At 39.6% G+C, this 13392-nt stretch overlaps 1 protein-coding gene across 1 annotated transcript in view; it reads right to left on the bottom strand.

The window, feature by feature from the left end:
* The window catches only part of LOC114642597 (zinc finger protein 850-like), a 105486-nt gene that overhangs the window by 13231 nt on the left and 78863 nt on the right, over nucleotides 1–13392 (bottom strand). Inside the window, exons 7-9 of the mRNA XM_051933495.1 lie at nucleotides 4440–4542; nucleotides 3067–3083; nucleotides 2190–2555 (exon numbers count right to left, since the gene is read on the bottom strand). Of these exons, the coding sequence (XP_051789455.1) occupies nucleotides 2190–2555; nucleotides 3067–3083; nucleotides 4440–4542 (486 nt within the window). The remainder of the gene's footprint in view (nucleotides 1–2189; nucleotides 2556–3066; nucleotides 3084–4439; nucleotides 4543–13392) is intronic.

Here is a 13392-nt window from a genome sequence, read left to right as displayed (position 1 = left end):
GGCAATTATTTATACTTAGCAAGCACAGGAAAATATTGATAGTATTTACAAGCCAGAGGTTTCAGAATGTGACAGGTAATTAAAAGGTGGTCACATGGCAACATGCCTCTCAGGCTAAGATAATGGTGGCAGATAATGGAGAGAAGGCACTCTAAGTCCATTAGAAAATTATTAATGCCCATTAAACATGGCAGTTGTACCCATTAGAAAATTATCAATGCCCATTAAGAATTAGAAATTATTGGTGATGTAAGCAGACACAGAGGAATATAGGGGTTTGGGTACCAGGAGTCAGATCATGATGAAAAACATGCAGAGTGAGGTAACCTTGTAAAAATATACAAAGCGAGTTATTCTACTGATAAGAAAGTATAATAAATATGAGGTACCGCTGGACCAATGGCATTCACTTTATTGCATTGGTCACAAAGCCGACTCAGTTCAATGAAGTCGTATTCTGATTGCTCATCCAAAAACTCTGCACATTTTTTCTTCTAAGCAAGGACAAGTTTTCCTTCATGACAAGAGCATGGGTAGGTTTCTGCATTAAGGAAATTATATTCATATGCTCTTCTTCTTTATCTTTACCCACTTCTATGTGAGATCGATGCGATTGCTCGACTTTCTCCAAACAGCTCAATCCTGCACATTCTCACCAGTCAATCTCTTTTCCTTCAGATCTTCTTTTACTTTATCCATTCACATCTGCTTCAGCCCCTTTTGCTTTTTCTTCCCCCTGTACCTCCATCCCCATTACTCTTTTGCCCACATATCCATTGTCTCTCCTCATTACGTGTCCATACCACTTCAACCTACTTTCTTGTATTTTCTTAGATTTCTGTCCTACTTTTGTTGTGCCTCTGATTGTATAATTTCTTATTCTGCCCTTTCCTGTAAATCCTCACATCCATCTCAGCATTCTCATTTCTGACACCTCTAACTTTTCCTGCACTCCCTTTACTGCCCATGTCTCAGTTCCATACATCATTGCTGGTCTTACAACCGTCTTAAAAACCATACCTTGAACCTTCACCTTAATTCATTGATCACAACATACTCTGGATATGTTATTTCAATTGTGCCATCCACCCTGCACTCTATAGGTTATTGCTACATCTAGTTTTCCATCGTGGGATGCCAGTGATCCTAGATATTTAAATGTATCCACTCTTTTCAGTTGCTCTCCCTGCAGGCTAACATCTGAATCCTGATCATCATTAAACCTCATATATTCTGTCTTCTTCATATTTATCTTCAACCACCTATTTCCAAAGCCCTACTCCATTCTTCTACCTTCCTCTCCACTTCCTCTTTTTTGGTGCTGCACAACACAATGTCATCAGCAAAAACCCTGCACCAGAGGGATTGGCCTTTTATCCCATGACTCAACACTTCCATAACCAGATCAAAGAAGTAAGGAAGATTTCTGGTGCAGACCTACTATAACTGGGATCTTGTCTGTTACCCCAACACTGCTTTTACTCAAAGTCCTCCCTCCCTCATATATACTGTATCTAGGACAATCCTCACATACTTCTCTGTTACTCCATTTTCTCTCTCATGCACCTCCAGAACTCTTGACGTGGTACTCTATAAATACACATGATATGCAATCCATGTGGTGTCTCAATGCAAAAACTGCATCAGTTGTTCCTCTCTGTGGCATAAAATCAAACCGCTCCTCCCCTATGGTGCTCTCTTACTTAACTCTTTCCCAAATTTTCATTGTGTGTGACGTCAGTCTTATCCCGCTATAATTTCCACAATCCTGACTATCTTCCGTCTCCTTATAAATGGGTACCATCACATGGTTCCTTCACTCCTCTGGTATTCCCTCCTGTACATAGATCTTCTGTATTAGATACAACAACACATCTACTCCCTCTTCTCCTAAGCTCTTCCACATTTCTGCTGCTATTTCATCTGATCCTGTTGCCTTGCCATTTTTCACTCAAAATCTTTGCAGTTACTTTAATAAATACAAACGAGCCCTTGCACTGCTTAGAATCAAGTTATAAAATGTCTATTAATGGAGTAATTTAGCTAAACAAAACATTTTCACTTTTTATTATAAAATATTAAAAGTCACTGCATTTTTAATTTTCACTTTAAAAAAAAACATGAGACCTCCCATTCAGACCCATACACCATGACCCTAAAACAAACATGTATTTTAATTTTACACTTACCTTCACCAGTCTGATTTGAAGGATGTGGCTGATCTTCCTGAGTTCTAACAGATGACATTTCTTCAGTTCTCATTGTGTCAGACTGCAATGATTCAGACTTCATCATGAGGTTGGCATACTCTTCACTTTTGTGTTTGTGTGTCTCTATGCTGACAGATGTCTCCTCAGCCTCTTCCTTAATGTTTACAGTCACCATTTTATAATCTTCCTCCTTAATGCAGATACTCTCCTCTTTAGGGTGAACAGGCTGCCATTCACAGTCCTCCTCCTTAACAGTTACAGTTATTACCTCCATGGTATTTATGTCGGCCTCACATGTTTCCTCTTTCACGTCCATCTTGGTGCTTGGGACTTGCTTCTTTCTTACTGCAGGAAAAAAAAAGGATTTAATGCCACCAAAATGTCTTTATTAAGATCTAAAAACATTTAAATTTATTTTTATTGCACCCTCTCAGTTAACACTAGAGCCACCATGCACTTCTTCAGTGGTACAACCACCAAAGCTATGCCAAGCTGCGTCTGAAATATCATCTTCTCACTAATGGCTCACAATTTGAATGCTAAAATTAACATCCCTACTGCCCTAACCACCCAACAACCCTGTGCCATAGTTCGACACACAGATATTGCTGGGCTCTATTTCTGTTAATCAGTTTCAATCCACATTGTTTTCCTGTCTGTTTAACAAATATGCATCTTCATGTGTACTAATTATGTAATTAGCAAATTGAAAAGGTTGCATTTGCTTCTTCCTGTAAACATGTCACAGTCACCTGTGTCTGCACTCATTAAGGAAAGAGTGCTATACAAAAATAAACTGAATTAAATATATATTCAATGTTTGCATATGTTTTCATTTGAAGAAAACAGAACTTACCAGGTTCAAATTGCTGCCTGAAAATATAAAAAATATTTCTTATTATAGAGTTAAGCAGCATAATTCAATCAGCTGGTCACATTAAACATGATGTTTTTAAATACATCACAGCCATAACTACAGTACAAATTTCACAGAATAGGTATGTAAACAAAAGGCAGCACGATCAACTGATCATAAAAGTGTCCACATCAGCAACCCACACCAGTTTTTGGAGTCAACTTTGAGCAAACAAAACAGTGGCCCCCTTTTTGTGTGTGGCTCTGCACTTTATCAGTAGCTGCCACCTTGACCATCTCTCAGGTTGCTTCTCACAGTGGGCTGACAGCTCTCATCACATTTGTTTACATAATGGTACAGACTAGGTAAATAACTAATTGCCATTGAAAGTGATGTTAAAATGTTATCAGCAGTGATATTTCTACTATTGTCTGTGAATGGCTCAACAAGCCTTATCACCACAACACAGGTGCAGATTATATTCACTTGCTAATCAAGTGGAATCTTTCTCCTAATAGGAAGTGTTGGTATATATTTAGTATATAATTTAGAATATATTTGTTATTTACAGAACAGCTATCCCACATGCATTTCAGAAGAAGTCATCCACCTGAAGTTAAGCATGTTCAGGCCCAGCCTGTACTTGGATGGCAGACCATCTAGGCAAAGCTTGGGTTGTCGCTGGAAGAGATGTTGCATATCGTGTGGTCTGAAGTGGATCCCAATGTCCCTGTGCAGTGATGGGGACACTCTACTGTAAAAACAGCAACGTCCTTCAGATGAGATGTAAAACCAAAGTCCTGACTCTCTGTGGTCATAAAAGATCCTTGGGCATGATTCGTAAAGATATGGGTATACCCTGCTGTCCAGTCTAAAATGCCCACCACAGCCTAGTCATTCTGGCCCTTCATTATCCCCTTTCTCTAACTGGTGCGCTCTCTCACCCTTCACCGCCTAACAGCTCACATGTGCTGTGTGCACGGACACAAAAATGGCTGCTGTTGCGTCATCCAGGTGGATGTTACACATTAGTGATGGCTGAAGTGGCTCCTCACTTACTGAAGCGCTTTGAGTAGTGACAAAAGTGCCCTATAAAGAATTATTATTATTATTGGGTTTGCTTGACTAGTACCAAATAGAGCACTGAAACTTCATAAGAAATAACTTCATTATTAGTGAAAAAAATCTTCACTGCTTGTTTAATGGAGAGTTGGACACCAACCCTCTAATCATCTTTATATAGGGAACAGTGAACGGAAAGAAGAAATAAATGTAGAAGTCATAAAATGTCACCAGCACATTTCTTTGATATACAGCATATACAGTAAAAGTCGGAACTTTTGTGAAAAATTATTTTCTAAATTATACCTTACCTTCCACCACCCTCTCTGTTCCTGAAGAAATACTGGCCAGTTTTGATGAAAATGTGTGGAGTATTTCTAGAGCTTTCATCAACAAATTTGCAGGAATTCACCCCTAGATGATGAGATGGGGGTCTTTCAATTAGAATTTCAGATACTGAATGGAACTCATCGGTTCGAAAAATACAGTGCCCTCCATAATGCTTAGGAGAAACACAAATTTTTCCTTAATTCCTCTACTCCACAGTTTAAAATTACAAATCAAACAATTCAGACATGACTAAAGTGCATATTGCAGACTTTAATGGAAGGATATTTGCACACTTTTCTGTCACACTAAGTAGAAATTACACTTTTTATACTGGGTCCTCCCATTTCAGGGCACCGTAACGTTAGGTTCACAGCAATAGCAGGTCTATTAAACCCGTTGACATATTTAGAACTTTGTTGCATATCCCTCACATGCAATGACTGCCTGAAGTTTCTGACATCAGCAGGTGCTGAGGATCTTCTCTGATGATGCTCTGGCAAGCCTCTATGGCAGTCATCTTCAGCTCCTGCTTCTTTCTGGGGCTTATCCCTTTAAGTTTTCTCCTCAGCATATGGATTTAAATTGGGTGATGGCCTGGAGATTCAAGAATTTTTTATTTTTTAGCTTTGACAAAATCCAGTGTGGCCTCAGCAGTATGTTTGGATCATTATCTTGTTGTAAGATGAAATGTCATCCAACGAGTTTGGAGGCATTTACTGGAACTTGAGCAGATCAGATGTTTCTACACACCTCAGAATTAATTGTGCCACTGCCATCAGCAGTTCCATCATCAATGAAGAGAAGTGTGCCAGGACATGTGGCAGCCATACATACCTAAGCCATAACACCCCCACCAGCATGTTTAACAGATGAGGTGGTCTGCTTTGGATATTGAGCAGTTCCTTTTCATCTCCACACTTTTCTCTTGCCATCACACTAATGCAGGTTCATCTTTGTCTCGTCTGTACACAAGACCTTTTTCCAGAATTCTGCAGGCTCTTTTAACTCCTTTTTCATAGCCGATATCTGGCCATCCTGTTTTTGTGGTGTTCAGCTTGCAGTATCTTTCTGTTCATCAAGTCTTCTGCTGATAGTCATCTGTCACACACACACATCAGCCCCCTGAAGTCTGTTTCTGATCTGTTGGACAGGCGTTGGGGGCTTTTTCTGTACCATAGTGAGGATTCTTCTGTCATCAGAAGTGGAGGTCTTCCTTGGCCTACCAGTCCCTATGTGATTACTGAGCCCACCTTTGTGTTCATTTTTCTTCATGATATTCCAGTCAGTTGATTTTAGTCATCCTAAGGTCTTATTGATGTCTCTAATGGTTTCATTCTTGATTTTCACCCTCATAATGGCTTCTTTTACGTTCATTGGCACAGCTCTTGTGCTCATGTTGAACAATGGCAACTACAGAATGCAATGGGTAGAAATGACCTGAGGTGTCTTATGAAGTAATTTAACACACCTGAGGAATCAAACACCTGTCCAAACATTACGGTACCCTGAAGTGGGGGGACAATGTAGAAAAAGTCATTTCTACATGGTGTGACTAAATTATACACAAATACCTTTAAATGAAAATCTGCCATGTGCACTTTAATCCTGTCTGAATTGTTTAAATTGTAGTTTTAAACTGTGGAGCAGAGGGATAAATCAAGGACAATGTGTCTTTGCCCCAAACATTATGAAGGGCACTGTTCATTCCTCTTTAATTTGTGCATAGTGTACTAAATTTGAACATCATTTGCAGGTATCTCTTTGATAACTGTCAAAAATGTGTTCAGGACACGTAGTAAAATATCCAGTGTTACAGTGGTGTGAAAAACTATTTGCCCCCTTCCTGATTTCTTATTCTTTTGCATGTTTGTCACACAAAATGTTTCTGATCATCAAACACATTTAACCATTAGTCAAATATAACACAAGTAAACACAAAATGCAGTTTGTAAATGGTGGTTTTTATTATTTAGGGAGAAAAAAAAATCCAAACCTACATGGCCCTGTGTGAAAAAGTAATTGCCCCCTGAACCTAATAACTGGTTGGGCCACCCTTAGAAGCAATAACTGCAATCATGCGTTTGCAATAACTTGCAATGAGTCTTTTACAGCGCTCTGGAGGAATTTTGGCCCACTCATCTTTGCAAAATTGTTGTAATTCAGCTTTATTTGAGGGTTTTCTAGCATGAACCGCCTTTTTAAGGTCATGCCATAGCATCTCAATTGGATTCAGGTCAGGACTTTGACTAGGCCACTCCAAAGTCTTCATTTTGTTTTTCTTCAGCCATTCAGAGGTGGATTTGCTGGTGTGTTTTGGGTCATTGTCCTGTTGCAGCACCCAGGATCGCTTCAGCTTGAGTTGACGAACAGATGGCCGGACATTCTCCTTCAGGATTTTTTGGTAGACAGTAGAATTCATGGTTCCATCTATCACAGCAAGCCTTCCAGGTCCTGAAGCAGCAAAACAACCCCAGACCATCACACTACCACCACCATATTTTACTGTTGGTATGATGTTCTTTTTCTGAAATGCTGTGTTCCTTTTACGCCAGATGTAACGGGACATTTGCCTTCCAAAAAGTTCAACTTTTGACTCATCAGTCCACAAGGTATTTTCCCAAAAGTCTTGGCAATCATTGAGATGTTTCTTAGCAAAATTGAGACGAGCCCTAATGTTCTTTTTGCTTAACAGTGGTTTGCGTCTTGGAAATCTGCCATGCAGGCCGTTTTTGCCCAGTCTCTTTCTTATGGTGGAGTCGTGAACACTGACCTTAATTGAGGCAAGTGAGGCCTGCAGTTCTTTAGACGTTGTCCTGGGGTCTTTTGTGACCTCTCGGATGAGTCGTCTCTGCGCTCTTGGGGTACTTTTGGTCGGCCGGCCACTCCTGGGAAGGTTCACCACTGTTCCATGTTTTTGCCATTTGTGGATAATGGCTCTCACTGTGGTTCGCTGGAGTCCCAAAGCTTTAGAAATGGCTTTATAACCTTTACCAGACTGATAGATCTCAATTACTTCTGTTCTCATTTGTTCCTGAATTTCTTTGGATCTTGGCATGATGTCTAGCTTTTGAGGTGCTTTTGGTCTACTTCTCTGTGTCAGGCAGCTCCTATTTAAGTGATTTCTTGATTGAAACAGGTGTGGCAGTAATCAGGCCTGGGGGTGGCTACGGAAATTGAACTCAGGTGTGATACACCACAGTTAGGTTATTTTTTAACAAGGGGCAATTACTTTTTCACACAGGGCCATGTAGGTTTGGATTTTTTTTCTCCCTAAATAATAAACACCATCATTTAAAAACTGCATTTTGTGTTTATTTGTGTTATATTTGACTAATGGTTAAATGTGTTTGATGATCAGAAACATTTTGTGTGACAAACATGCAAAAGAATAAGAAATCAGGAAGGGGGCAAATAGTTTTTTACACCACTGTATATTGGCACATCCAGTTTTACTGTGTTAAATCTGAAATGTGAACACTTATCATCATGAAGTAATCGCTCAGGGTCCTGAACCTCCGTTCTCCATTTTATGTCTTTAAATTTAAATAGGACAGACAACTGAGAGATGAAAAGGATTAAAAGATCTAAACTACATTTGAAATTATATAGTCAAACACTATCAGAAAAAAATCATTTTAATTAATGTAAATGTGCAGTAAATTAACTTGGACACATGGCGTAAATAAAAAATTGATCATTATAAAATGGCATAAAGTATACTTGGATATTTAGGACTGACATTTGAATATAAACAGTTAATAAAGCTTTTTGGAGGTTTAAACACATTTTTTTCTTATCATAATTTTGCAGCTTTTGGATCAGCTTAAGTCTCTACATTAATACAATTGGCTGTTATTCAAACACACGATTTACGATTAAACTATGATGTTATTAAATATCCACTTATTTCAGCTCTACTTGTTGAAACTGAACAACTGTAATCAAAGCTTTGTTGATTGAAGGTGCTTTAAATGTGCTGGATTAACATGAAACATCCAGTTATTAGTTTAAGAGGTTGGTGGGATCATCATGAGAAAAGTATTGTTAGTTTTCGGTGGGTTCTGCACATACGGTATTTATGTGTTTAACATGCGTGTCAGAGAACATTCTCACCTGTCCAGGTATGTAATTACCCACCGTAATGAGAGGGTGAGCTAACACTGTCTTCTCCTTGTTTCTCCACAGTATTGAGGAGCAACCCTGTGAGGGTAGCTGACCCTGTTCTTTCTGATTCAGCCGCCATAAAAACTCGGGCCTCCCGGAGAGGGCGTCATTACTGGCACGAGAGTCCCACCGGTAGGGGCACTGCAATTACAGTGACCTTAGCTAACCAGCCTCATTTGTTTCATTCTGATACCTCGCATAATGGGAACCACACGCCGAAAAGCGTTCCCTTTCCTCTGCTCTTTTGTATCCTTGGACAATAAATGGTACGTCCCGTTGGACTCCCCCCAAATTTTCCTGCTTCATGGATATGTCATTCCTGCACTTAGCCACAGCGTTTATTGAATTTTCAGATAAACCCGACCTTGATATTCTCTGCAACTCCACCTTGGATTTCTCCCGTTATCAGTAGCAGATTTTAGGATATATGACTTAATGAATATGAATAATTCTGGAATGTCTGAAAAACTGATTGTGAATAAAAATATTCTTCAACACGACTATGGAATATTATCTGTGGACAGGTAGATTGGCGTTGCTAAATGGTCCTTTATGTGTGTTCACCCTGATACGGACCAGCGGTCTGTCCAGGTAATGTTCCTGCCTTATACCCAATAATTCATTAATATTCTATTGCAACCGCCTTCTCCCATATTGCTGTCTGATATGGGTAATTGATAAGGTTGCACGCGATTTCTTTTTTCATTTTTTAACGGTTGTATCACCGTATCATCGTTTCGCAAGTGTGTCTTTGAACTGTGCGTTACTTTGCATATTTTGATCCCTTAAATAAAACATTAGAAATGCAGAAAAACATATTGCTATTTCAGTGTGAAGTCGCCGCCATCCCGTCGACCTTAAAAAGAGTTCCGCGATCCCCAGAGGACACTGACTGATGTAATATACTGGCTGTGAATCGGCGGCGGGGCGTCTAGGCGATTTAATGTACTGGAAACGACAACGTAATACGAAGTGAGCCGCAGAAATTGGGTCATTCAAATTGGGTCGAAGGACATGATTCAAATATAATACAGTGACTCTGATTGGAGCGAAGGAAAAATGATACATCCATAAAGTGACAAGCCGAAACTCGAGTGACTTACCTTCTTTTTCTAGGTGACGTGATACTTTACAAAGCCTGCTCATTCAAAGCTTCAGATTACCGACCATAAGTGAATAGCGAGAGGCGCAAGCAAGCCGATTGCAGTTTTCGTCGCCCTTCATGACGTCAGTCGGCACGACTATTATACTGAAATGCTCGCGTGCACGAACTCTAGCTGCGGACCTCCAGAGCTCCACTCTGTTGAGGAGGTTGTCGCTTTATGTTATACGTCAGTGATAACGTCTGGTTACGATATGGTTAAGATTAGAGTTGGGGGAGGGTTAATCTGTCTCAAATCAAGTAAACTAAGTGACAGAAACCTGCAATCCAATTGGCTGCCCGGTAGAGCTACTGAATCGCGGAGCTCTGCAGTCGGATCATCTCTTCTGTGTATGGATTTGGCGCAGGCCCGGCATAGCACATTGTATTTTAAGTACACACACCGTTCTCTCGCTCTGGTTTCCGTGAGCTATCTGCCCCCACCCTTTTCCTTCTGTGTTCAACTTTATAAAGAAGAATGAAAGATGTATACAAGCAATTTGTAAAATTGAAAAGTGATTCAAGCCCCAATAGACGATAGTGAAGGTTTTAGTTTTAAGCGCCTTTCTGTACTCCACTACGATTTCACTGCTGCGTTTAAATGAAGCATAACCTTCATTCATTCTTAGCTCTCCGTGATATAGTATTGCAAAGAAAATCTGTTCTGCAACGACCACGGAGACGGCACATGATCACAGCATATACACTTAAAAGGACTATTGTTTTGCTAAACGCAGGTCGGCTGGCAGGGTGACGCAGTTGGTAGAGCTTTCGAGTCGCCCGGCTGCAATCCGTAAGGAATACGCACATTCTCAGTGTGTAAATGGCTTCAGCACACATATTACCTGTGAGCACCAGATTAGTTTAAAAAGCAATTCAATTTGTAAGTACAGGAATTGCATCATCTGTACGGGTAAAATAAATAAATAAATAGTAACGCTTAAAATTGCACTCAAAAATAATAGATCGTTGGACTAACCTAAAATTCTTTCTTCAGCTAGTTCCAAGAAAATGACTCGATAAATCGATGTGGTAATCTGAAGTAAATAGAACTCAACTATCTTAGTTGAAACCAACAGAAAGTAATCAAGTAAGAGTTATAATATTTTGTTGGGTTAGCTTTAAGCAACTATCTTATATTTCAAACAGCTTATTTTATGTTGAATTCACTAAAATACTCGCATTCAAATAGCTTTCTTTTGCTAGGTTTATGTTAATCAAGTCAGTTGGTTCAGGACACGAACTGCTTCAAGCTTTTGAAAAATGAACGAGCGCCACCGTCTAAAAAGCAATAATAAGAAAGACACGGATTCCACATTCATAGCGCCTTTCTCCACAAACCCCAAACTGAACCCCCAGGCTCCATATGGGCTTCGATGGGCACTGGGAAGCACGGCGGTTCAGTGGCAGCGCTGCTGCTTCACAACAAAGAAGTGTTTAAGTCTCAGGTCCTCCCACGTCAAGATTAAACACTTAAGCAAAAGAAGCACGTGCTTAGGTTATTAAGGGAATTGGGGCACCACAGAAATTTTCCATTCCCGCATTAACCATGGACCATATGGTGCAAAACTGCAAATGGTGCAGCTGAAGCAGGTTCCACAAATGAGGCTCCCACAATAAAAAAAAAATACATATACGGTATTTACAATAGTACAAATAATAATAAAATAGTAATAATAGAGGCAAGCTGGATGCCTTATCTCATACTAAGTATAGAAGCAGATGTGTTGCGTAAAATTAATTGTGACGATCTGATCTGAAAGGAAAGACTTTGCAATTAGAAAAATAAGAGAAAACGTTTCAGACAGTGGAAGTATACATAAATAATTCTAATTTTCCATCTTACTTTAAGTTTTGTTTCATTTCAAAAACTAAAAATTTTATTTTACAGTTTATTATTTATATTTTGAATCAGATGAGGGCACCAAAATCATTTCAGTATATAGGGCATCTAAAGGTCTTAATCCTGCCCTTGGTCCTCCCTGTGTGGGGTTTGCATGTCTTCCCCGTGTCCACGTGGGTTTCCTCCCACAGCCCAAGTACACGCAGGTATTACAATACAGTAGGTCCCAGTGTGTGTGGTGTGTATGCTCACCCTGAGATGCAATGGCACCCTGTGCATGCTGGGATAGGCTCCAGTTTCCCTGTGACACTGCTCAGAATAAACTGGTTTTAGAAAAGAGATGGATTAATACAGACACTATAAATATGTAACCCATATTATCATTTTATTTCACTTTAAGACAGAATTGTTCATTCTTTCAAAGTTTGTGTTACATGTTCTGCAATTTTATTCTATCAATTTACTATAACAGTTGACTGACATAATCAAATTTTGACTTTCTTAAACAGACAGGTAGCTACTTTCTGCCATGGTCTGTCTGTAATTTCTTGTGCCATCATCAGTATTGGATACAGCTGTCAGGGCACGAGTTGCACTGTTCCATCACATACTCGGTCTGCTCACACATCACAAGCTCTTTGTATATTGTACTCCATCCTGTTATAGCCAGGCATGGATGAGCAGCAGCTTCCTCTCACTGAAATGAGACTTAATGATTTTGGAATGATGATCTTTTCTGCTTTAAAGTCTCATCCAAGTGAGCCCAGAATTCTAAAATATTTTTTGGACATTTTTGTCTCTCTCTGGGTCAACCCTCTCTAATAATTTTCTGAAGGGTATCCATCTGCATGCTTTTAGTGTTTTCTGCATGGATATCCTACAGCTATAGTCATGCAAAGGTAAGTTGTTATATACAACGTGGACTTGAAGGTCTATTCCTCATTGACACTGCTATCAGAGTCAGCAACTTCCTGGACACAGATGTCTAACCCGTGTCTATGGATAATAAATCAGAATCATTGGAGTCTGGAAGATGCTGCAGCTACCATCTTCTTGATTATGGACTCTTAAGAGTTTATGGTCAGATTCTACAATCACCTGGGAGCCATAAATGTAATGGTGAAAACATCTGCATGCAAAGAGAATGGCACAGAGCTCTTTCTGAATTTATGCAAAGTTGGGTTTTGCTTTACTAAGTGACTGGAAATTGGCTAAACTTCTTGCAGAAGAACTTCACACAGTCCGATTCATCAACTTGTAACCTTGAATCCTTGTGAAGTTTAAAGTACACTAGAATGGGCCCTGGCTCTCGGGTGAAATGATCTTTCATCTTCTGGAATGCCGTGTTGGTAAATAACAAACCAATCTGGTCAACGCTGGCAAGTACCACACAGTGTTATATTATGTTTGATTAGGTATTCTTGATAATGGTAGCGTTTTGTTTTTTGTTTTTTTTTTTCCCTCTCATATGATCTGCATCGTTTCCCTGCATTGCTAACCACCATTAGAAAGACAAAGAAGAAAGTAGACCCATGGCCCACTGTGCAAAGCTCATGAAGATAGCACATCTCTTGAGGAAGCTGCAGTATTACTTGCTGCTTCTCCCGGAAGAATTCACTAGACTGCTACAACAGCTTTCAGGCAGTGGTGCATTGACGTCAGAGGGGCTGGGTGTGAACTTGGAAAGATAATTTTCAATTGTGTTAATCTAGTGGACAATCGGCATTTTGAAGCTGCAAACACTCTAATTAAAACCAATCTGTAATCTATCTTTTTGCTTACAGAC

This window comes from Erpetoichthys calabaricus, chromosome 1 (assembly GCF_900747795.2).
Source record: "Erpetoichthys calabaricus chromosome 1, fErpCal1.3, whole genome shotgun sequence".
NCBI classification, from domain to species: domain Eukaryota; kingdom Metazoa; phylum Chordata; class Cladistia; order Polypteriformes; family Polypteridae; genus Erpetoichthys; species Erpetoichthys calabaricus.
This window is presented reverse-complemented; position numbering and strand designations above follow the sequence as displayed.